Source organism: Talpa europaea (genome assembly GCF_964194135.1).
Source record: "Talpa europaea genome assembly, chromosome: 1".
NCBI lineage: Eukaryota > Metazoa > Chordata > Mammalia > Eulipotyphla > Talpidae > Talpa > Talpa europaea.
In genome coordinates this window covers 46,819,298-46,843,473 of record NC_140073.1, presented here as the reverse complement: position 1 = coordinate 46,843,473, position 24,176 = coordinate 46,819,298, and the positions used below count along the sequence as shown (strand labels likewise).

The 24,176-nt window shown below is 52.1% G+C and overlaps 1 protein-coding gene across 3 annotated transcripts in view; it reads left to right on the top strand.

The window, feature by feature from the left end:
• Positions 1–22,088, top strand: part of CHRDL2 (chordin like 2) — a gene marked incomplete at both ends in the record, with an annotated part of 32,490 nt that extends 10,402 nt beyond the window's left edge. The window contains 11 exons of one of the 3 annotated variants that reach the window (XM_084245349.1): positions 1,297–1,409; positions 5,367–5,460; positions 7,357–7,499; positions 9,565–9,658; positions 11,330–11,385; positions 13,142–13,310; positions 14,257–14,451; positions 16,618–16,791; positions 17,643–17,697; positions 21,105–21,197; positions 21,998–22,088. In XM_084245349.1, coding sequence (XP_084101475.1) covers positions 1,297–1,409; positions 5,367–5,460; positions 7,357–7,499; positions 9,565–9,658; positions 11,330–11,385; positions 13,142–13,310; positions 14,257–14,451; positions 16,618–16,791; positions 17,643–17,697; positions 21,105–21,197; positions 21,998–22,088 — 1,277 coding nt within the window. The remainder of the gene's footprint in view (positions 1–1,296; positions 1,410–5,366; positions 5,461–7,356; positions 7,500–9,564; positions 9,659–11,329; positions 11,386–13,141; positions 13,311–14,256; positions 14,452–16,617; positions 16,792–17,642; positions 17,698–21,104; positions 21,198–21,997) is intronic. The other 2 variants (XM_084245351.1, XM_084245350.1) reach the window with 2 other exon arrangements.
• Between the last annotated feature and the right edge of the window lie 2,088 nt (positions 22,089–24,176).

The window sequence follows — 24,176 nt, the reverse complement described above, 5'->3', positions numbered from 1 at the left end:
AAACCCCAAACAACTGATCAACAATCACATACACGACAATCAATTGACTCTGCAAGCACAATAGTAGCATTGCCCATTTTTAGGGATATCTAAAATTCACCTTTCTTTTTTTTTAAAGATTTATTTATTTGTACATACAAGAACTGGGGTACAGGTCAGAGGTGTGTGTGGGGGGGTGAGAGGATTCACCAGAGACAGAATGGGGAACAGAACAGGCAGACTGACTGAAATACACTGCTGAGGGGAGCAGCGGGCGAGCCAGGAGAGGTCTGCTGCACTATGTGGGTAGCTCCCTGGCCAGGGATCGAACTCATGCTGCAGTGGCTGCATAGGTTGCGTATTAACCCCTTGCACCACCAGGGAAGCCTAAAATTCACTTTTCTAACAACCTTTCACAAGGTACCATTTTTTCCCCCAATTCAAGCACTTTCCATCATAACTCATTGAGACATAGGCACACAGTAGAGGATGAAGACAGAAAACTACCTTTATTCAGCAGCTAGGTCACAGGACCAGGGAGAAGGGGTATGGTGGAGGGGTGGGTGCCAAAGTGTCATTAAAAAAAATGGGACCAGGGCCTCCCTGGTGTACAGTGGGTTGAGACGCAACCTATGAAGCTATCTGCAGCCTCTGCAGCACGAGTTCCATTCCCCGGCCGGCCAGGGAGCAACCCATATGGCGCAGCAGACCTCTTCTGGCTCACCCGCTGCTCCCCTCAGCAGTGTACTTTGGTCAATCTGCCTGTTCTGTTCCCCCCTCTGTCTCTGGTGAATCCTCTCACCCCCCACAACTCTGGCCTGTACCCCCAGCTCTTGTATGCATAAATAAATCTTTAAAAAAATGGGACCAGGGAAAAGGAAGGCAATGTGAGTCTGAGGGCAGAAAGAGCACTGGACTGCGAGTCCAGAGATGGGTTGTCACACCGGTCTGGTGCCTGACTTATGGACCACAATGGTATAATTTACCATCTCAGAATCTTCATCTAATCATAACAACTAGCATTTACACCACAACTTAAATCTGTAAAGCACTTTCACTGCTGGATCCCCTAACTGCCCCATGAGTGAAGTGTTAAAGTTCAGAGAGGCATGGTGACATGCCCAAAGTCACACAGCAAAGGTGTGATTAGAAGTCAGACATTCTGACTCCTTTGGGCTAGGAGAGCAATTCCAGTAATTCTCTTTCCCCCGAATGGTCCAGAGGACGTCCTTCTTAGAATTAGAAAGAAGGAAGGATGAGGCAGGGTCTTTGGGCTGGAGCCTCCTGGCCCTGACAAAGCACTGGTTGGTTTGCCAGGCCCAGACATGTTCTGCCTTTTCCATGGGAAGAGATATTCCCCCGGTGAGAGCTGGCACCCTTACTTGGAGCCACAGGGCCTGATGTACTGCCTGCGCTGTACTTGCTCCAAGGTAGGTTCCTTCTGCCACCTTGCCTGGCCACCTGTGTCAGGTAAGTCTGGGGCACTCCAGAAAAGTCTCCCCAAAGTGAAGGGGTAGCCTGATTCCGGAGGTCAGGGGCACTCTAGAACAAGCCCCCTCTGTTAGGAGCAGCCAAGGGGGTTGGGATCAAGCAACTTCATCACCGAGTTACCAATATATACTCTCACCAGTGTGTGCCTTCCAGACACGAGCCCCAGGACGGCCCAGTGGCTGGGCTGCGATGAAGGCCTCTTTCCCCCTCTGCAGGTGCCAGCCTCTCTTCCTCCCAAGTAGAAGACAGAGCCTTTCTGAACTTTTCTCTCATTCCTTCCTTTCCTTGTGTGATTTCCTCCAGCCACCTCTTTTGCCACCCTTCCTTAGCAAGTATTCTAATGCCATGGTCCAAATGTCGATCCTTCAAGTCTTCATTCAAATGCTACCAATCTAGACTCTCAGTAAATCTGGATACCTCCCAGGGAAGCATTCTCTCCTGGGACTCCACATAAGTTTCTCTGTTGCTTTCTGCTGATCACTCTCAGCCAGGTAGAATAGTAATCTGTGTGTGTCAGTTACTGCCCCTCCTAGATGAATCCTCTGAGAACAGACCTTCCTGGGAGTGTGCTGATACCTTGTCCAGTGACCTGTCAAAGGCTGACATGCTGAGGAAGAAATCCCAGGTTTTTACTCACCTGTGTCACTGCACCCCACTTCACCCCAGCACCCTCCACAGGGCCTTATAAAATCAATGGAGTGAAATAAATGAGACCCTCATATGGTCCCGAGTGCTCAGGCCAGGAGGAAGGATGGAAGGAGGGGGTGGAAAGGAGTGATTTAGGAGTCTTGGAACACCCTTGGCTTTAGCTCAGCAGCCAGGGGCCCAGCCTGGTTGGTGTGATGTCCTCAGCTCTCTCTGTCCACGTACTGGCGCTTGGGGAGAAGGGGCATCTAGCTTCCAGCTGGATGAGCTGCTTGGCTCCTCTCTTGCCCTGCACGAAGCCAAGAGAGGAAAGCAGAAGGCCTGTGAGAGCCTCCCTTCTTAAAACAATCCTCAGGGCGGGAGCAGAGACGATCTTGAGGAGACGCCGGGAGGTGGAAGACATGGCCAGTCCCCTTCCTGACGTGGCCGCTGGGGTTTCACTCCCGAGATCTTTCTACCTGACTGCCACATTGGCCCCCGATAGAACTCTGACACCAATGGGGACAAAACCCCCTACAACTGCCTCCCCCTGGTTTTCCTTAGCACATCTGAGGCAAATCAGCCTTCCCAAATAGAGCTTTATGAAATATAGCCAAAGAACAGAAAGGAAACCATAACAGAAAATTCCAGACATATCATGCTGTCCAGTTGACAAAGTCCAAGTTTTGTGATGCACTGGAGTGAATTCATTTCTCCCTCCCAGAGTTCACACATGCAGTTTCCTCAACCCGAAGGACTGTTGTTGATGAACCCCTCCATGTCTCACCATCACCACTCCGCAACCCAGTTCCCTTCATCTCACCTGTCACCTGGCTGCCACACCAACCTCCTGACAGGCCTCCCTGTGTCCCCCCTCTAAATTCAGCTTCTGCACAGCAGCTACAATGATCTTTCAGACCATGAAACTGTTGTCATTCCCATAAATTCCTCCCAGAACTTTTTTTTTTTTAAGATTTATTTATTTATTTATACATGCACTGGGTACAATCAGAAGCGCGGGAGGGTGAGAGCACTCACCAGAGCCAGAGCGGGGAGCAGAGCAGGCAGAAGGACCGAAGTACACTGCTGAGGGGAGCAGCAGGCGGCAGGAGAGGTCTGTGCACCTCCCGTGGCCGGGGAGCTGCCGGGGATCGAACCTGCACTGCAGAGACTGCGGGCAGCCTCGCAACTCAGCGCTCAACCGCTGTGCCACCGGGGAGGCCCATCCCAGAACCTCTGTTGCACCTCAAGTAAGACTCAAAATCCCCTGCCGGGGGCTCTTCAGGCTCCTGAATCCCTAAGGAGAGCTAGAGTAGCCTCGCTGCTCCCCTTGTGCCTTCTCCCCAACCTTATTTCCTTCTTGCACCCACTCATTCCTACTTCTTGCTCCTCCATCTGGAATGTTCTTCCCCCAGATCTTCTCCTGAATGATTTCTTCTCATCTTGTGGTTCACAACCTAAATGTTACCTCCTTTGAGGCTTTCTCTGACAGATATTTCTCAAATAATCTAACCTTGTTAGCTTAATCAGGGTACTGCTTGATCATTATCATAAACCTGAAATGTTTTTCTTCCTACTTGTTTTTTAGAGTTGGTAGCCTGCTGCTAGAATGTAAGCTCCCTGCAAGCAGAAAGTTTATGGGTCTCACTCATTGGTGGCCCCAGTGCTCGGAAGAGGGCCTGGCACCCCGACCCTGCAGTAAACATTGAGTGAATGAATAAACCACACACACGTACACACACACACACACACACGGAAAGTGCAGAGACCCTGGAGACAATGCTGCCTGCTGTGTGCCCTTAGGTAGCTTAGCCTCTGGGAGCTCTTTTGTCACTTCAGAAGTGAGCCTACCTCTAGGGCTGTCGAGAAGACACAGTGCGCTAATTGCTCCTTTACAACCTGAAGCCCCTACCTGGTAACCACTCCTTAAGTGGTAGCTCTGATGTTCATGAGAGGAACCCATGGGCTACAAGACCCCCTTCCCTCTCAGCCCCTAGCCAGGCACATCTTATTTCCTGTGCATCTTGCTCATCACCCCATTTCCTGCCTCCTCCAAAGCTGGAATCTAGAGAAGGATTTTACAGCTTCAGGCCACGCACTTCCTCACAGTACCCTAGTATCTCATCTGAGAGGTTGAGTTGACCCCTAGACAGTTACTAAGCACTCGTATGTGCTGGGTCTCTAGAGGCCCCTGTTAGAGCTCAGGCAGATGTTGAGGACTCTAGGATGTCTCTTAGCACAATGGAGGACTCGTGATCACCTCTTGCCATCTTGGGAATCAGTGACTCCAGAGGGGCCCGAGCCTGACCCAGATTTCCCCTGGAGCAAGAGGACGCCTTTGGGAGAAATGCTGTGGGCAAAGGAGCTAGAAAAATACTTGCCTGCCTCTAAGTTTGAACAAAACCAGCTCTGTTCATCTAAGAGGGCAATCATCTCTCCCTCCTCTGTGGGTTGTCACTCAACCACCCACTCATTCATTCATTCAGACTTCAGAGACTCACATAGAACAAGGCCCTGTGCTGACAATCCAGAGATAGATCAAAGGTGCTTGGTTCTTGTTCTTTGGAATTTGTGGTTAAATATATGACAGACAGATGTAAATGGCCCATCACAAAACAGTGTGTTGATCCATAGCAAAAGGAAGAGTAAGGAGCAGTAGCCCAGGACAGGCTGACAAACTCTGTCTGGCCACATGGGAAAACCTCCAGGAGGGTGATGGCCTTGCTCCAGCTCCTCTGTTTCTGCTCCTCTTTCTGTGTGTGCGTCCTGCCCCATTCTCTCCTTCGCTGTATTTCTCTGATGCCAGTTCCAATGGCTTTGCGTAGGGCCACCCAGGCCCCCTGCAGCCTTAGGGGGTGCATCACAGAGCCCTGAGGCCTCTCCTCCTTAGCTTTCTAGCTGTGTCCCCAGCTCTGTCACCCTCCCTCAATGCCTCTGAGGCTTGGACCCAGAACTAAAAGAAAAATCCTGGAGTGAAAACAGCACAGTCAAGGTCAATGTCAAAATAACTCAAACTCCATGAGGGGACACAAAGTCTGCAAAAATCCACACACACTGTCCTCCTCCGTGGTGGGGCAGAGACATGGGTGTCGAGTCACACAGGTGAGCAGGGACGGGAGAGGCTGGACACACACAGTGAATTGTTTTTTAACCCACTGTAGACTTCAAACAAGCAGAGCCTGCAGGTGGTGGGGGTTTGGGGAAAAAAAGGCAGGTTCAGATGGGAGGCAGTGGCTCTTTGGAACCTCAACTGACCCCTCTGTCCCTGTCAGAGTGCCCATGTGAGTTGTTACCGCCTCCACTGCCCGCCTGTCCACTGCCCGCAGCCTGTGACGGAGCCACAGCAGTGCTGTCCCCGGTGTGTGGGTAAGTAGCCTGTGGCCTCCCTGATGCACGCCACCCCTTTCCACTGACTTTATCCATTCCCGACACAGACCTCTGGCTGAGATGGTCCCTGGAATGAGAGGGGTGGATTCCACCCATCAGAGGTATTGAGACACAAAGATGTTGGGGGTAAACACTCTGGATCCCCCAGAGACCAGGGAGAGCAGCAAACTCCTTGTTCCTAGTACTATGCTGGGTAGGAGGTGGGAGGAAATCTGGAAAGTAGCTGCAGGAAATAAGGGTGTGCTTGACTCCAGTCTGCCCGGAGCCAGAGAGAGGAGACATGCCCTGTTAAGCTGGAGGGTGAGTGGGGCTGGGAGGCCCTACAGAGCAGCTCCAAGATGAGTGTCCAGGGCTGGAATGTCCAAAGTTGGGGTGTAGGACTCAGATTCCTCCCAGCCTCAGGTTTAGGAACTTGATATGTTCTGATGTGAAATGTTTGTGATCTCCTGATTCTACCATTCCAAGAATCCCTGTGGCTGGGATTCTAGGAACTAAAGGTAAGAGAGGAGAAAGGAGGTTTCTGAGAAGAAAGTGGCAAAACCAATTGACCAGTGCTCGGCAGCCAGTGGGGATGCCTGCTCAGAAGGGGGAGAAGTTGAGGGGAGAGTTGATGCTTAGAAGCATCAAAGTGATGAATCGGTGCTCATTCGTTCGTTCGTTCATTCATTCATTCATTCATTGTGGCCTCAGCTGCAGGCTGTGGAATCAGGGTCCTCCTGGTGAGCAGGGGCCCCACGTGGAGTATGTGTGTAAAGGGCCCATATTCCAAGTGGAACCCCTGTAGCAATCTGATCATGGCTTCCACTTAAGTCACAGGGATTCCTGGCTCTGTCTCCCGGATCCTGGGTTCAGAGTCTCTGAGGTTCACCCTGCCCTTAAAGGGGACGCTGTGTCTCCTTCCAGTCTGGGGCTGCCTCCTCAAATCCTGACCTTGCATTGATTGGCTGGGCCCTTCCTCATGGGCTCTGAAGTCCCTCCCTTTCTGTGCCCTATACCGTTGCCTGTCTGACTCTGTATACTCTACTTCTCAACTCAGCTCAGCCACCAGCCCCTTCAGGAAGTCTTCCGTGACTACCCCACCCTCACCTTAGTGAGGGGCTCCTCCTCTGTGTGCCACACTCTCTGCTTAGATTTACCCTAACCCTCCATAGGACAGGCCACTGCGTGTGGCTTGCCTGTATCCAATTAGATTGTGAGTTTCTTGACAGGAGGGGCTAAGTCGTACTGGGCACTTTGCTCCCCGTGTGTAGCCTGGCGTCTGGTACACAGACGGTGCTTAGAAAGGTGTCATGAAAGAATCTTCCCTCAGGCCTGGAGGTTTACCCCTCTACCTAGTAGGAGGAGAATTGGTTAATTGCAAGTGATGGGGAGGAGTCGTCTGGTGGCCTGTGAGTGGCAGGAGGTGACACCAGGCACAGGGACCGTCTGGATCATCCCCGGTGACTCCACTAGGGTGCAACTCCATGCTTTTGCTTTGTTCACTGCTGTTCCCCCAGCACCTGGACTAGCACCTGGTGTTAGGAGGTGTTCCATGGACACTCACTGTATGTTGGATGAACTACGACAGGTCCCTGTTGGGGAGTGAGGGGTGGGGGTAGTGGATCTGAGGCTTCTGGTCATGCCTTTTGCTCATGACCAGATCAAACATTGAGGGGCTAAAAGGGGGAGCCATGGGAGGGAGGGACATGACCAGAGGTAGGTCTGAGGGAACTCTCTTGGTTAGCTGATGTGGGCATGGGTTGGGCAGGTGAGTTCAGAGATCAGTTAAATGACATGATGGGATAAAATGCAAAATCTTCAGGAAAGTGGCCCATTTAATTGGGGCAAAGCTCTTGATCCACATGAAAGCTTCCTCCTGCCTCTCCCCACCTGCAGAACCTCATACACCCTCTGGACTCCGGGCCCCCCCAAAGTCCTGCCAGCACAACGGGACCATGTACCAACATGGAGAGATCTTCAGTGCCCATGAGCTGTTTCCATCCCGTCTGCCCAACCAGTGTGTCCTCTGCAGCTGTACCGTAAGACCTTCTGCCTACTCCCCCTAAGTCTAAGCTAAAGCAGTGGTGCAAGTTGGGGAGGAGTTGCTCCCTCTGGTCAAAGCAAAGTGAGAATGAATGGGCTGAGGGGAAGGTAATCTCTGGAATTTTTGCCCCTCCTGCTCTTCTGCATGCTCTGAGCTGCCTACCTGCTGCACTCAGGGCCTCGTGCTGGCATTTGCCCACTAGACTGTGCACCCCTTGAGACATACCAATTCATTTTTATATGCCCCAGGATTGCCTGCTTAGGGCCTGGTGCACAGAGGGCATGTAATGATTGTTGAATGAATGAATGAGTGAGTGAGTGAATGATCAGTTCTCAGTCCTGGGGCACAAAGACAGAATCAGACTGTTTTTAGCAAATGTAGTTTAACCTGAAGCTGCTTAAACTCCCCTGGCTGTGGTCAGTTGAGACCAGCGATAGGCAGGGCTGACTGCTATTTTCATGGGACAGAGATGAAAGCCAAGCGGGGTCTGGCCTGGAAATTTTTCACCCACCTCCTAAGAGGAAGAGGCTTCTAGTCATGGCCCCACTGATGTCAGCCTTACCCTTGGGTTTAGTTCCTCTTTATGGCCTTACTATCTGACCATCAAATTTCTCAGTTTCTCTGAATGCTCTAGGGAGTCTGGGTGATCTCCAGTGTCCTCTCCATTTAAGATGATAATTTGATTTAGCAGTAATGGGAGAGTAAGAGGTCCAGCCTAGATGTCGGACACCCGACATGGTTCCCTGAGTGACCTTGAGCAACTTGCTTCTCTCCAGCCTGCCTCCCCGTCTTTTCAGTAAAAGGATCCTGTGAGCCTGAGGCTTTGAATCCTAAAGTATCTTTGCTGCAGAGCAAACAGCCCATAAATTAACCTAGTAGTTATTTTTTCAGGCCCTGAGCCCCTTACGGTGGGCAGGCACATTGTACCTACAGGTTCATGGAAATGCCTCACTTACATACAGCATTCCAGTGACCCTAGGAGAAAGAAAAAAATCACTATTCTTACTTTTCAGATGAGGAAACAGGCTCAGAAGAGTTAAGCAACTTGCCGAAGGTGGCCCAGCTCATTCAGTGGCAGAGACAGATTCCAGACCAAGGGCTACATGACTAACTCCCATGTTCTTTGCTTGAACGGTGCTGCTTCCTGCTTCAATGCAGGGATGAGGGGCCGGGTTAGAGGGGGGCCAAGGTGAGACAGAAATGATGGTGGTAGGGTTGTGAATGCACTTGGATTCCTTGTTGCTGGATACTTGTCTCCTTTCTTTTTATCCCTGTTTATATGGGACCAGTTTGACTCCTTTTCTCATCTGAGAGATTAGAATTCATACTTCTGAGACTCAGTGGAAAAAGAATAGGGAGAGGACTCAATATATCACCTCCTCCCAGGTAGAGCGTGCCTTAGGATATTCACAATTACTCCTTCACTTGATCTTCATGAGCTAGATGGGAGTTCCCATTTCACAGAGGTGGAAACTGAGGTCCAGAGAAGAAAAGGGACCCACCAAAGGTCGTTGACCACCTGACTCAGAGCAGGCCCTGAAGCTTAGGGAGGGTTTCCACTAAGAGCAGGATGAACCCCAGGCATCACAGCATCACAGCCCTCCCCTGTGCTGCTCCTGTTCCTGGCCAGAGGAGAGGCATGTTGATTTCAGTAGAAAAAGCCTGAAGACTGGACTCTAGCCCTGTCTGCCTGGCTGTGTCTCTGACTTCAGGCTCTCTCCATCTATAGGATGGGAGAATCCCACCTCACCAATTGCCGTGACATCCTAGGGAACGGCTAGGTGGGAAAACACAGTGGAGCTGAAGACTGAACGCCACATCAGGGCTGGCAGTGGGAGAGGGGAGGGCACAGGAGATATGCCCTCTGAGTTGACTGGTGCTTGCCTAGGATGCTTTGCGGCTCCTTCCCTCCTCCACTGCTGAGGAGACCTTGAGACCATTCGTTTCCAGCAGGGGGCGATCATGGCCCCCAGGCTGGTCCTCAGGGCAGGTGCCATCATAGCCCCAAGGCTGGTCCTCACACAGTTCCTCTCCCAGTTCCTGTGTGCTCTGTCTGTCAGGAGGGCCAGATCTACTGCGGCCTCATGACCTGTCCGGAGCCAGGCTGCCCCCCACCTCTCCCGCTGCCTGCGTCCTGCTGTCAAGCCTGCAAAGGTGAGTGTGTCTCTAGACCTGGCAATGCCGCCCCACCCCTCAACCTGGCCATGAACCATTAGAGTCGGGGAACCTCCTCAGGGACACTTAGCAAACAGCCTTCCCTCAAGAGGAATAGCTTAGCCTGGGCCCCCTGAAAGCTGAGTCTGAGTCAGATGCTGATGCGTACTTTATTTTAATTGTAACCTTAGGGATTAGGAAGGAGGAAAGAAAGGTGAGTCTAAAGCAGGGCAGCAGGGAGAGGTAACCTAAAAAGTGTTGGGGGACTAACCTCTGTTTAATATCAGTGTAACCTGTGGCTCTAAGTTTTCTTCTGCTTCTCAGAAAAGTCTGGGGGTCATAGGCGAAGAACAAATATCTGTCCACCAGTCACCGACTCCCATTGTTCAAAGGTGTACCCCAAAGATGGCAATTCCCTCATACTTCCTTCTTGTGCATGCATGTTGGGGGGAAACAGCCTTGGGAGCAGGAGGCAGCAGTGGGGTCTGGTAGGAAGCAGAGGCACAGGAGGCGTGGACAGGAGGTACAGGCCTGAGACAAGCGGCAGGCTGAGCCTCGGCAGTCAGCTGCTCTCACATGGAGCAGGGCTTGAGTAGAGCGATGGGGCCCCATAACCACATGAGGCCAAGATGATCCAAAGAGGCACAAGAGAGGGGTCTGTACCCCATCTCTTCTTGTCTTTCCCGCAGCACAGCTGGGCATGGGTCTGGGCTCACTGTGCTTGTGTCAGGCAGAATCCAGGTAGCATCTCTGTATAGGGTAGGAGAGGCCAACATATCAGCTAGTGAAAAGCACAAGGCTGGAGTAGAATAAGTGCACAGGTGGTCAGACTGTTCCCTGGGAGCTGCGGTAGTACAGGAAAGCTTCTTGGAAGAGGCAGGACTGGCGGAGGCAAGTGTTCCACAGTGGAATGCTTCCCCAGATGTGGTGTCATAGAAAGGCATTGGGCCAGGAACCGGGTGACTCCAATTTAATGTTGGTTCTTCCAGTTAATTCCCGCAGGTCCCTTCCCTCTCTGGGCCTCAGCTGTGCTGTGTGTGCTGAGAGGCTGGCCGCGGTGATTTCTAATAGACAGTGTTTGGGTTTTTGAACCAGGACTGCTCAGTGGGAGCCAGACTGTATGTGAGACAGAAACTATATAGAGAATCCCATTCAGAGTTTTAGAAACTGAGGGGCTCCAAGGAATTTTTGTGGTGGCACCCCAGGGGTTAGAGGTGGAGGAGTCCTTGGCTAGCTAGAAAGGGGTCCCTGGATGTGCATAATGTAAACCAAGGTCTGGTGACTTCACGTGTGGCCTGCAGAGTGACTGCCCAGGGGGCTGCAGCTCAGAAGACCGCAGGGATGAGATTCAGGACCCTTGGGCCAGCCACGATGGCCACTGAGCAAGATGCTCTGGCCCAGCCAAGCAATTCAGTCCTCACGGTGGCTAGGCGGTCAGTGGGGAGAAACCGAGGCAGCAGGCCAGTTACAGGGTCTTCGTCAACCCAAGAGTGAAGAGACAATGTAATGAGAAGAGAGACTAGGTCCCCACTGGGGCGAAGGGACCTACTGACATTTGGGGGCTGCAGATGGGGCACTTGACCTTGAAAGGGCAGAGGCTCAGGTCTTCAGCTCTCTGAGCAGCAAGACCGAGGAGGTGGAGGCTCACCTGACTACCCCTTGTGTTTCCAGATGGATCAAGTGAGAAATCCACTGAAGAGGACACCACGCAGTCACAGCACGCAGTGGTGAGTGCCTTTTTCCGCAAGGCGGGAGAGGAAGGGGCCTAAATCTCCATGATTCTGGAATAGGCAACACCACTTATTGTCTTTATTTCTCATGTGTCCCCTAGGCCAGCGCCTCTAGCCCCCGCCATGTCCCTCTCCCTAGCCTCCCATTCCCATTGTGGCTGATGGGTCAGGAGGGGCCTAGAAACAAGCACCACGCAAGGGAGGAGCAGGCCCCAAACTTCCTGATTTCCCTCTGGAAACTCGTTGACATTATTCCATCCGGAGCCTGCGTCTGTCCACATTCAGGTTGCCTCAGGCCGGCGTGTCCCTGGAAGGAGCGGCCTCTGACTTGGGCCTGCCTTCCCCACCCAGCTCAGGGGGTACTGGTTCCTTGCCTGGAGGCTACCTCTCTGTGCTCCCCTCTGTCTTGGCTGCTCTTGCTCTTGGTCTAGAGTTGAGATGGGCTTAACCGACCAGCTCTCTCTGGTTGGAGAGGAAAGAGGTGGGAGAATGGGCTTGACGCTTGTCTCAGACCCACCACCTGTGCTACAATGTGAACCCCTCCCCCGGAGCCTCCACTCTGAGTCACCAGGACCCTGGGAACTGCAGACTGGGCTCCCCTTGCCGGAGACTTCCCAGGAGTCTGAACTAATGACCTCTCTCTCCTCCTCTGCCAGCTCATCCTCCCTTCCCAGGCTGGGTCTTCTCCAGTGCAGCCTGTGCCCAGAAACATGAGCCATCCCACCCCCTTCCCCTGCATCCCCCCCCCCCCCAGGAGGCTGCGTGCTAATGAAACCCACCCAGGCTTAGTTGCGGGCCCTGAACAGCTATTTACTGACTTCCTGAATGGCATGGGCAAGTCACCACTGGGGGTAGCCTCTTCCATTCCTTTTTGCCTATGTTCCCCTTTGACAAGCCTCCTGTGTTCCCGGGTCTGTTGTTGGGGCCTGGGCACAGTTTCCACCCTGGGAGCTCTTGTGGGCTCGGACTCCAGGCTCCAGGCCATCAGAGGACTGACTGAGATTGGACAGGGCAGGAAGGGGCTGTGGAAGGAATGTAAGAGGCATAAGCCCAGCAAGAGGTGTGAGCAGCTCTGGCCCTCATCCCCACCCACTTGCTTCTCTCCCATGGCCTGGAGCTCCTAATCCTCAGACATAATTTCAAAGGCCCTCAGACCCCCATTATGCTGGCTTTCCCACCCTCTGCTTTCAAACCTGGTCTGGAGGGACAGTGTCCTGGGGTCTTGGACTCCAGGGGCTCTGGAAAGGGGGCCAATCTCAGAGACCCTTTGTCTCCTGACGGGTCCTGCTCCTAGTCTTTCTGCACCATGGGTTTCTGGGGCCTGGTGAGACTCTCAGAGGCCCGTCCCCTTGTCTCATCGCCTGAATCTCCTCAGACCAAGCATTTTCCCGCTCATCTGCGCTGCATTCTCACCTTCTGTTTCTTAACTATTAAGTTCCCCAGGTTCCTGATCGTGTGTCTTCCAGATCAAGAGCTCAGCACCCTCTGCCCACTTCAGCCCCAAGGCCATGGCTGTGGTAGGCCTGAGAAGGCTTGCTGGAAACTTTATTTCCAGATCTAAGAGTTTCCAAAAATGAAAGCGTTTTCAAGCATCTTAGACCCCATCTGGATCTTCCTAGCCCAAGCCTGTGCCCTCTCTTCACTGGGAAGTCACCAGGTGTCCACCCTCAGGCCTTTGCCTTCAACCTCTACCTTGCTTCTCCCCCAAGGGCAGGGGTCTCTCAGCGATCTCCACCCTTCCTGACATTTGCAGAGACATCCCCAGGACTCATGTGCCGGTGATGATGGAAGAAAGAGAGCCCTGAGCACCCCAGCCCCCACTGAGCTCAGCAACCCTCTGGGCTTCATCCCTCGCCACTTCCGACTAAAGGGGACAGGCAGCACGACAGTCAAGATTGTTCTGAAGGAGAAACATAAGAAAGGTGGGAAGTGGGACCTCCCGTGCGGCGGGAAAGGAGGGCCCAAATACACCCACCTCCCATCCCTGCATCCCTCGCTCAGCGCTTTCCCAACTGCAGCTTGGCCATGAGCTTCTAGAGTCAGGAAATGAAAACTGAAATTGCCCTTAAAGGACATTAGTGATAAGTCCCATTTGGCAGATGAGGATGCTGAGGCCGGAGTACTAAATTAGAGACAGATCCAGTCCTGAGATCAGGACTACAGGTCACTACCATAACTTTTTTGAGTGTCTGCCATGTCTTTGCTGGGAATCAAGGGGCACAAAACAAAGAAATGAAAATGGTTCCTCTCTGTGAAGGGCTCCTAGCTCCCAGCAGGGGAGACCGAGTAAATAAACTACAGGGAGTACTAAAGGAAAGGTTTTAATAGAGGAAGAGGGACCAGGGCTGGTGCCCATAGCCAGACCATAGGAGGACAGTTGGGATGCAGCAGGGAAGGAGGCCCGGCAAGCAGAGGGGGAGGCAGACGGAGCTGCAGGCACCCTGGCTGGTGGTGTGGGAAGAGCAGCAGAGGCCTCTATCCCAGCCCCTTGGTGTACTGATAGGACAGAGACGGAGAAAGGAAGGGGCCTCTCAGATGGCTGGGTAGTGACAGAACCTGCTCTCAGTCCTCCTCTGCAGTCCAGCCCTCTCTGTGCCCCCAGAGCTGACACAGCAGGCCACAGAACCTCTGTCTTCAGCAAGAACTCACTAGGTGTGCCTTAGTCCTGAGTGCAGAGATGGAGGAGGGGAGGGTGAGTAGGCACAGGGCAGTTTTATACCCTGACCTCCATGTTGCAGGCAGTGTGACTGGGCCAGACTGATGGAATGGGGATGGGGGGGATTTCCCGAGATCCATCCCCACCATCAGCGGGCTCTGGCCTGTGTCCCAGGCTCTGACCCGCCTCCTTCCTTGCCCTCCTTGGCCCAGCCTGTGTGCATGGTGGCAAGACGTACTCCCATGGGGAAGTGTGGCACCCAGCCTTCCGCTCCTTTGGACCCCTGCCCTGTATCCTGTGTACCTGCCAAGATGGCCGCCAGGATTGCCAGCGGGTGACCTGCCCCACAGAGTATCCCTGCCATCACCCCGAGAAAGTGACCGGGAAGTGCTGCAAGATTTGCCCAGGTACAGTGAGGTTCTGGGGCAGGGAGGGCAGTGGCGAGAGGGAACTTCAGTCCAGGGTCTGTCTCCCCAGGGTGCAGACACTGGGAAACTCCGACATGGATGGAGCATGGGCTCAGAGCCATAGGATGCAGGGGCTTGATATGTACAGATGTTAGAAGCACAAGAGTGGGAGATGCCAGGCTCGAAAAATATTAGACGATGAAACTATCTAATGTACAGGGACAGATTCAGAGACTCAGACACATATATAGACTCAAACAATGATGTGGATTCTATGAAGCTATAAAACCTTGGGACATTAGGACTTTTAAGGATAGTAGTCAGTGTTTATTAACCACTTGTCATGTGCCATGGAGGTGTATGGCATCTAGAGATGCATGTAACCCTCACCAGAATGGACGCAGCAGGTCCATTAAAGATAAATCTTTATCTCTATTTTCAGGATGAGAAGGTCAGTCTTTGTCCCAGGTCATACATCAGCAACAGTCCAGGGATTTGAACTTGTCTGTCTGATTCCAAAGACAATGCTTTTGACCATGATTGTCTTCCTTTAACCCTCATCTATGTGTGGGAAAACTGAGACCCAGTGAAGAGAAGGGACTTTCCTAAGTGACATACGGAAGTGGTTGAGGAGCTGAAGCCAGAACTCAGGCTTCCAGACTAGCTGGCTGAGTTCATTCCATGGTGTCATGTGAGGTGGGATTAATGAGAGTGGGAGACGGCAGAGCATGGTGCTGAGAAGGGCAGCCAGTGGTTGTCAAGGGTAGCTGTGGAGGGCCAGGCCCACTCTCTCAGGCCTGGAAGTAAGGCAGATGGGACAGAAGGTGAGGGTTGAGCTTGGCCCAGTTAGAGAGCTGGGTTTGCAAGACCAAGAGGAGAGGAACAGGGAAGAAAGAGATGAAGGAAACGTGAATTGAGAACTTATATATACTAGGTATTTTACTGAGATTTCCCATGTTTCATTTAATCCCCACTACTCAGCTACTTCCTAAGTGAGATAACTGAGTGACTACATCTCCACTTACCACAGAACTTAAAGTCAGGACGTTTAAGTTTGCGTTAGCTGACTAACTGATGGACCTAAATTTCTGTTAGGATCTTAAGAAGTGACTTTGCCTTTCTAAGTCTCAGACATAGAATTGATGAAAATGTTTTATGAATTGTAAGCCAAAGTCCAAACATAAGGTAACTATTATTTATCAGAGTAATAAGCTTTTGGGTTTGGGTCAGGGAGGGAGCCTGACAGGATGGGGTCTGGAAAACATGAGGGGTTGGGTTCCACTTGAATTCTCTTTGAGACTGACTGAGTCTCACTCCTGGACTCTTTCACACACAGACAGGCCTTGGGCTCTGCCATCAGATCCCAGCCCACTTCCTCTTAAAAATATTGAGACTCCATACTCATAGCTCTTGTAGTTCTCATCTTAAAGTGCTTCTGAACTATTGAGAGTCTAGAAATTGGGAGGGTCCGGGTAAGGAGTATAAGGACTTGATCCTTCAGTCCTTGAAAAATAGTTAGGGAATGTTGGTACATAGAAAGTTCTGGAGAATGTCCTTAGAATTCCAGCATGTCAGGTCTTTAGTACTGGATCCAATTTACTACCAAAAACATCACCACCACGACCCCCCCGCCCAACGGTGGCCTTCACCACATCACCACTGCCACCTCTTCCCCCATCATCATCATCGTCACTGCCTCCACCACTCTCAAACCTGTCATTTTATGTGTGTTCATTGAAAGCCTGCACTTGGTGGCATGAGTGACGCAAAAAATTTGGAGGACATACATCTTGTCCTTCACCTTGTGGCTCTCTTTAGAGAGAAAATGTACCCAGTTGAAGTAATCATAAGGCAGTGCGGGATCAAGGACATGAGTGGGAGGCCAGTAGGATTTTACAGGCTGTGGGTAGGAGGAAACTGGGTAAGCTGGACTGTCCCAAGAGGGCTGCCTAGTGGAAGTAGAAGGTAAGTGGGCCCTGAAGGAAGAAGTTTTCTGATATGCTAATCACTGGAAGTGAGGAAGGCAATGCCCCCCCTTTTGTCCTCTCCCCAGGGGTACTCAGAGTCTATAGAGTCTCTGAGGGGGATGTCAGACCAGTGGCTCCTCTTCCTGGGTCTAACAGGGGTGGGGAGACAGAGCACTCACGAGCTCCTTGTCTCTCCCAGAGGACAAGGCAGACCCTGATCACAGTGAGGTCAGTGGCACCAGGTGTCCGAAGGCGCCAGGCCGGGTCCTTGTCCACACGTCAGTCTCCCCAAGCCCCGACAACCAGCACCGCTTTGCCCTGGAGCGTGAGACCTCTGAGCAGGTGGAGATCTACCTTTGGAAGCTGGTGAAAGGTGAGCTTTGGCCTGGTCAGCTGGGCGTACCTCTGGCCTGCCCCCTTCCTGTGCTCCAGGCCCCTCTCCTCAGTGTTTTAGGGACATTTTGTTGATTAACCTCTGGCTCAAGAAGACCTGCCTCTGGCCACCCTTCCTGGTATAACAGTCCCTGATTCCAAAATTGAGGGAGACAACGATTCTGTGGTTGGCTGACAGTTCTGATAAGCTCACCCGGCAGTGAGGCCAAGGCCTCGAAGTGCTCCCTCTTCTGGGGGGAGGAGGTTGTTGCACCTTGCAAGGAGTCAAAACAGTAAAAATCCCCTGATGAAATAAGTAAATGTCTAAGGATAGAATTTCAGCACTCTGAGGGCAGATGTTTTCAGGCAGGAGGCCTCACAGCATCTTCAGAGCAGGAGAGCCAGGAGACTAGTCTCATGCAGCCTTTTCTAGGTGGTGCATTCTGTCGCTCCAGGGTAAACCAACATCAGAAAATAGTTCTCGTTTTGTAAGAAACTCATCCACTTCAACAGGCTACTCAAACCATCAAGTGAAGGCCAAGAGTTTTCATTGATAAGGGAACTGCTGAGGGTTTTATGTAAAACTGACATAAGCCCCTTTTTTTTGTGAAACGTAAGTCTCTGGGGTGCAGTAGAACAAACTAAATCCTTTAATTGTGAATTAGATCTAAGGTCACTTGCTGCGTCTGCTGGGTGTGGCTGGGAATGGGAGTGGAGGAAGCGGTGACAATGATGAGAATGATAACAAGCAATGTGTGAAGCGCTTTGGAGTTTACAAAGTGCTTGCACATTCATTATCTTATTTGATCCTCAAGGATCTGAGAGATAGGTATTATTATCCCCATTTTACAGATGAGGAAACTGAGGCTCAGAGAGGTGAAGTACCCATCCCAAGGCCACACAGCCAGTAAGTGGAGAACGGGAGCTAGAGCCCATGTCTTTGACGTCAGATGCGGCTCTTTTCCTGCTCTACTCTGCCCCTGCCGTGGGAGGAACGGACGAAGAAAGCGGAGCTGTTCAGCCTGGAGAAGAGAAGACTCAGGGGAACAGGACCGCTGGCTTCTTGGCTCTGAAGAACTGCCCCAGGCAGAGGGAGCAGTTGTGTTCTGAGTGACCACGAGGACCAGAGCAAGGAGCAGGGGCTTTGGAATCAGACAGACCTGGGTTTGACAATCCTGGCTCTGCCATTTCTTAGCTGTGTGGCCGTGGGCAACACTTGACCTCTCTGGGCATCAGTTTTTTCTTCTGTTCATTGAGGAGGAGGGGTTTTGGAGGATTAAATGAAACAATATAGGCACAACCCCTAACCTTTCATTGGTGCTAAAAATGTTAGTTCTCATCCCACATCATCAGTCAGACTTGTAGAGAAGCAGGTTTCAGCCAGTGCAACTTTCTTGGAAGGGAGAGAACAGGCGCCATTCCCAGAAGTGTGCAAGCAAGGGCTGGGTGGGGATTCTGCCATAACTGGGCAGTCAGATTCAGTAACCCCTTATAATATATATATATATATTTGTTTGTTTTGTTTTGAGCCTACGATTCTACTTGCCCCAGGACAGGTGCTATCTGTGTTTCCTCTGGGCCTCCCGCCACATCCTCTCCCCCATGTGCTGGGACCAGGAGAGCAAAGGTCCCAGCCTCTGTCCTTGGTAGCTCATGGCTTAGTGGTCTGAATAAGCAAGCGCTCCCTGGGAGCTGAGCCCCCGTGGAAGGCTCCGTGGAGAATGGGCCCGGGGCTTAGAAGACTTGGAAAAGCAAGAGGAGCCCGTCTCAGGCAGGGTAGTGATGATAGCTCAAACTCTGGCTCCAGAACTCACACTTCTGTGCCCTGTGCTCTGTGATTGCTGTGTAGCAGGCACTGTGTGTAATGTGCTTCATTTAATCCATATAAAAAATGATGCCCCATTTGGCAGATAGGATAACTGAGCCTGAGAGGTAAAATGACTTGCTCAAAGTCACACAGTTTAAGCAGTAAAACAAAGCTTCAAACCCAGGTCTGACCATCCCCAGTGCTGCCTCCGCAGAAGGAACCTTATGTTTTTAGGGAGGTGCCTGAGAAAGGCCAAGGTGTGCCCAGAATGGCACAGTGGGGGTTGTCATGGGTCAAGGCCAGTTTCATTCCCACCAGATTCAACAGAAAGGAGACAAGGAGGAGAGGACCCTACAGCTCCTCATTGCCACGCCCACCATCCTGTCATCTCCTGACCCCCTGGGTGCCTGAATGCCCCTCAGCTTCCCCATTACCTTCTTGTCCTAGACCATGGGGGTCAAAGAAAACACTCAAAAGGTCTGATTGGAAGCTCTCACTGTCTCCTCCCCCAGAGGAGAGGAAACAGCAGGCCTCAGGGGCTGGGAGAGGGAGGGGAAACCCGCCTGGAACGCAGCCAGCAGGTGGATGCTGCAACCTGGGCTAGGTGGGGTCTGGTCACAGTGGGGTCAACCCCAGGCACCAGAAACTGAGCAGAGTTGGCTTAGGGTTAGGGCCTTTAAATACCTGGCAAGATTCTGAAGTTTCAGGGTAGGAGGGACCCCCAGCCTCTGCCTGGGAAGGAAGCCCCCCTGCAGCTCCCTGGTGGTCTCTATCCACGCCCACACCTGACACCCAAATCCAAACAGGAGATTTGCTTCCAGTAAGGTGATGCCACACCCAGAGAACTGAGCCTGTGCTGTCTCCTTGGACTCACCCACAGTGCCACTTCTGCCCTGGGGGTCCACAGAACTCAGACCATCATGCCCTGCAAAGGACAAGGGCATGAGCATGACCTTCAGGCCAGCTCTTGATTCCTGATACAGGAGTCTGGTACTTTGAATCATGATTTATAGGCCTCAGTGTGAGGACCCACCCTCATCCCTGTTACCTTCTCCAGTTTGTGTTCTGGGTTCTGTGCAGTGGCAGGCCTGGGCCAGAAGGACCCATCCCCAACTCATGCTTATGATGTAGCTTGGGCCTTTGGAGCCAGTCTCGCCTCCGTCCTGGTCCTCGGTTTCTGTGCCGGGTGCCTGAGCACAGTGTTGGACATTCCTACTTCCGGAACCTCATTCCCAGGACCAGGGTTGTCCGTCCCACTAGGGTACTACTCAGATTCCCACAAGCAAGGCCAGTTCCTGATTTTCTTGAGGGTGGTACTGACCTAGTGGAGGTCTTGCTGTTGCATCTGTTCTTTCTGGCCACAGACTCTGGTAGCAACAGCTGGTATGACCTTACGGCCTGTGTGCTCAGGGCCTCAGAGCCATGTGTGATGCCCATGGCCTGCTTCCCCAGGGAGGCAAACATCAGGAGATGCAGCTAATATCTCATTGCTCCTCAGGGCCTAGCCTGAACGGGTTATATATATTTGCTTTTCCATCCATCCATCCACCCACCCACCCACCACTCATTCATTCATTCATTCATTCTACATGCATAATGTGGGCCAGGCTCAGGGGACCCATCAAGGAAAGCCCTCCAGGGGTTCCCAGTCTTGTAGGAGAGGTGAGAATAGACACAATGACTGCATTGTGTCTAATGAAACCTGTACAATCACAAACAGGAGCCAAGTGCCAAGGGTACCCAAGCAGGACATGAATAAATATCTGGGGGTAGGGGGGAAATCAAGGAAGACCTCCCAGCCAAAGACTGGAGGATGAGTAGGGGTTCAGCTGATGGCCACGAGAAGGAGAAGGCAGTAGGAGCTGGGGTTCCAGCAGAGGGCATGGCATGCGTGTGGCCTTGGCTTCCACAGCAGACCAGCAGTAGTTGGCTAGGGCTTGAGGTGAGCTGGAGCTCATGCTGAAAGGGACCCCACAACTCCGCACTTGTCCTTTGGTGTCTAAATAAGCACACCTGTTGATTTGCATCCTACGTTCTATGCCCAGAAAAGAAGCTGAATCAGTCCATGCCTGACCTTTGACCCTCCTTGCTTCCTCCGGCCCTCCTTCCCTCCCTCCTGCTTTGTGGACAGTCTCACTGCCACTGCCACTGCCTGTGAGAACAGGGTGGTGATAGTGACAGGAGTGGGGTCAGCAGAGAGGCAATGGGTCCCAGGGTAGGGGGACGACAGTGTAAGTCATATCAGTGCATAGCTCCATTTTTGGATCACAGATTAGAAGGGGCTCAGAAGTCTACTGTAGTGACTCAGGCAAGACATGATGGGGTCTGCATGGGGAGAGTGGCGGTGGGGCTGGGAGAACAGATTGAAAATATTTAGGAAAGCTGGTCCACAGGGCTTGGTGTGTGATCAGAATAGGGAAGGGGAGGGAGCGACTGGGTCCGTTCTGTGTCTAAGTCACCCTGTTTCTCTGACTGCATGTTGCTCATGCCCTTGTCTCTGCCCTCAGGAATCTTCCACTTGATTCAGATCAAGAAAGTCAGGAAGCAGGATTTCCAGAAAGAGGCACAAAACTTCCGGTTGCTCACCAGCACCCACGAAGGTGGGACCTTGGGCTGAGGACTGGAGCCTGGGAAGAGAGCCAGGCTAGGGGCCAGGGCTTCTTGGGGAGTTCCAGGCTGCTGGTGCTGGAAAGGGGGATCTCCCCCCACCGTCAGCCACAGACATCAATTCCCGGCACAGGAATCTAGTGGGAGTCTGGGCCGGAAATTTCTCAACTTGGAGCTCCCAGAGGGAAGGTGAAGCAGAGTCAGCTGGATTTGTTCTTGGGAGTTGGGGAGACAAGGCTGTGGGGGAGGGAGCCCCCCAAGCCCTTGTGCTGTCTACTCCTTGTCCACTGGAACTTTTCCCTCTTCAGCACGTCCTCCTGAGGCCCTTAATTTGCTGGACACCACAGGGAGATGGACCCAGCTGGGGCTCCAAGTTGGGGAGAAGAAGTCCTAGATGGAAGGATCATGAATGGGTGTGAGGAAGCCAGCCCAGCCCCTGGTGTTGGTTAGCTGAGGGCAGGGTCATGTGCCTGAACTGTGTGATGGGGGTGCCCACCTTTCTGTGGGCTCCAATCCTAGCCCACAGTCCTCCTTTCCCTAAGCTTTTCCTACCCCAAGTGACTTTGCTTGTGTGTATGCATGTGCACGTGCCACACCATACAAACCACACACATAAACCACACTATACACATACCACACACACCCCACACCATATACACATACATGCCACACACATACACCCCAACACATACCACGCACACCGCACATTTATGCCACACATACCATGCACACCACATATACCACATGCCACACCACATATACTCAAAAAAGTCTTTAACCTTCCTCTTTGCAGGTCACTGGAACGTCTTCCTAGCCCAGACTCCAGAGCTGAAGGTCACAGCCAATCCAGAGAAAGCAACCAAGACCTTATAACAAACACCTAAACTGTTGCAGATATGAGTTTTATAATTTTTGTTGTTCTCTATTAATAAATAAGAAATTGCATTAGCCCTCTGAGTCCATACCCTCCTCCTAGCCTCACAGTGACGGCTAGGCAGGCCTGGCTATCCCCATTTTACAGGGCTGGAGACTGAGGGGCAAAGAGGCAGAGACTGTCCCCTGTTCTCCCGGTGAGTAGCTCCCAGAGCAGGTCTAGGTGGCCCCGAGGCCTCCCCACCAGGCCCTTGTCTGCCACCTTGGCCTCTCTCCTGCTTCCGCCTGCTCCTGTCCAGTCCCCAGCCAGGGCACCTCCTGCATTTATCAGTACTTCTCCCACCCAGAACATTTTAGCACCAAGGCTAGGAAAGGGAATTGACTCTAGTTGGGCCATGGGAAGTAAAGACTCAAAGTAGTTTCCCAGCAAATATTCCAGGGAGCCTTACAAATCAACAGCCCTACTTTATAATGAGGAAACTGAGTTTAAGGAGTGGCAGTAATTTGCCTGAAGTCACAGAAAGGCAGTGGCAGATTTGGAATTGGAGGCCAGATCTCATGTCCCTAGCTAGCCCTCCCCACTCTTTTTATTGTGACCAATATTATAAACCCAAATATGCTCACCTAGAAGATTTCCAAGACTCGGTGTCAGATTGCCAGTCCTCGCACCATAGTCGGAGAAGACCTCACCATTATGATTAAAGTTAGCAATAATGTAACTGCCGATGCATACAGTCCCTTAAATTTCCAAAGATGTTTTAAAGCCCATGACTGCACTAAAAGTGGACAGAGAAGGAATGATCCACATTTTAAAGAGGAGGAGAATGAGGCTCAGGATCAGCCAGTGTCTACTCCAAAACCTCAAGTGATGAGTGGTGAAGTTGGGACTAGGGCTCAGTCCCCTGTCCCAGACCAGTCCTCTCTCATTGTTCCCCTTTTCTCCACGATCCCCTAACCCTGGCTACCTGATTGGGTGGTTTGAATGGCCTGTTGGCTGGAGCTCTGCCACCTGCAGCCACTTAGTGGCGCTGGCTATTGTCTCTCAAGCTCTAGTCCTGGACCTGGTGTCTGAAGTCTGGAAGGACCAGGCAGACTGCCAATGCCGCTGAGCAGGTGTCACTCTCCCTGAATGACCTCTGCAGCTCCCGGGGACCTCTCTTAAGAACCTGAGGTTGGGGGAATGTGGCTGGAATGGCCCTTTCTTCCCAGGTCAGAAGATATCAGTTCCTCACAGACCCTATCCATCCCTGCTAGAGAAGCCCGTTCTTCAGGCCTTGCTTGCCACCGCATAGGGTTAACTTGGAACTGAGGGCATCTGAGAGCTCAGCTATTCACATGGTGACCTGTGGCCACCCTTCAACCTAGGTCAGGTGTGGTCTTCTCAGGGAAACTTACTCTGACACTCCCACCCACTCCCCTCCTCCTGTACCACGGCCCCTCCCCTCTGCTGGAGAAGGGGGTTGGCTGCCTGGCTCTATCATCAGAGGCAGCTCCAAGGCTTTAGGACAGGAATGTATGCTTTTTCTGGTGTTGCAGCCAACTGCCTTCCTGGTTTTTCTGACGGACTTACATGAAGCCTGTGATGTACACCCCAAACCCTTCCCACTGTGCGAGGCAGGACAGCACAGCAACACCTCCTGACTTTGGTTCAGACCTTGCTGATCATGCAAACACCAGGCTTACCCGAAGAATCTTTCAGCAACCAGACAATGGCTATACCCCACCTTCAGTTGTTGCCTTCTCCCTCCCCATAGTCATGCAAAAATCCTGCCTGCACTGCTCTGGGGCAAGCCGGATGCTCCATGCCAGTGTAAGGAGCGAATCCTACCCTACCCTGGGAACCAAGGTCTTAAAGAAAAGTGGGGGCATCACAACCATGAGTGCAATGGGCTGTGACTGCAGGAACACGGGGAGCACAGCTTGCCCAGACACCACAGCAGGCTCAGATGGATGAGTAGGGGTTAGGGAAGAAGGATGGCAATGGCATGGGAGGGGACAACTGCATGGAGGATGAAGAATAGCATGTGAAGGGGAGAATCACAAACAACTCACTGCTGCAGGATAATAAAGTCTGAGCCAAAGAGCAAAGGGAGGTAAGG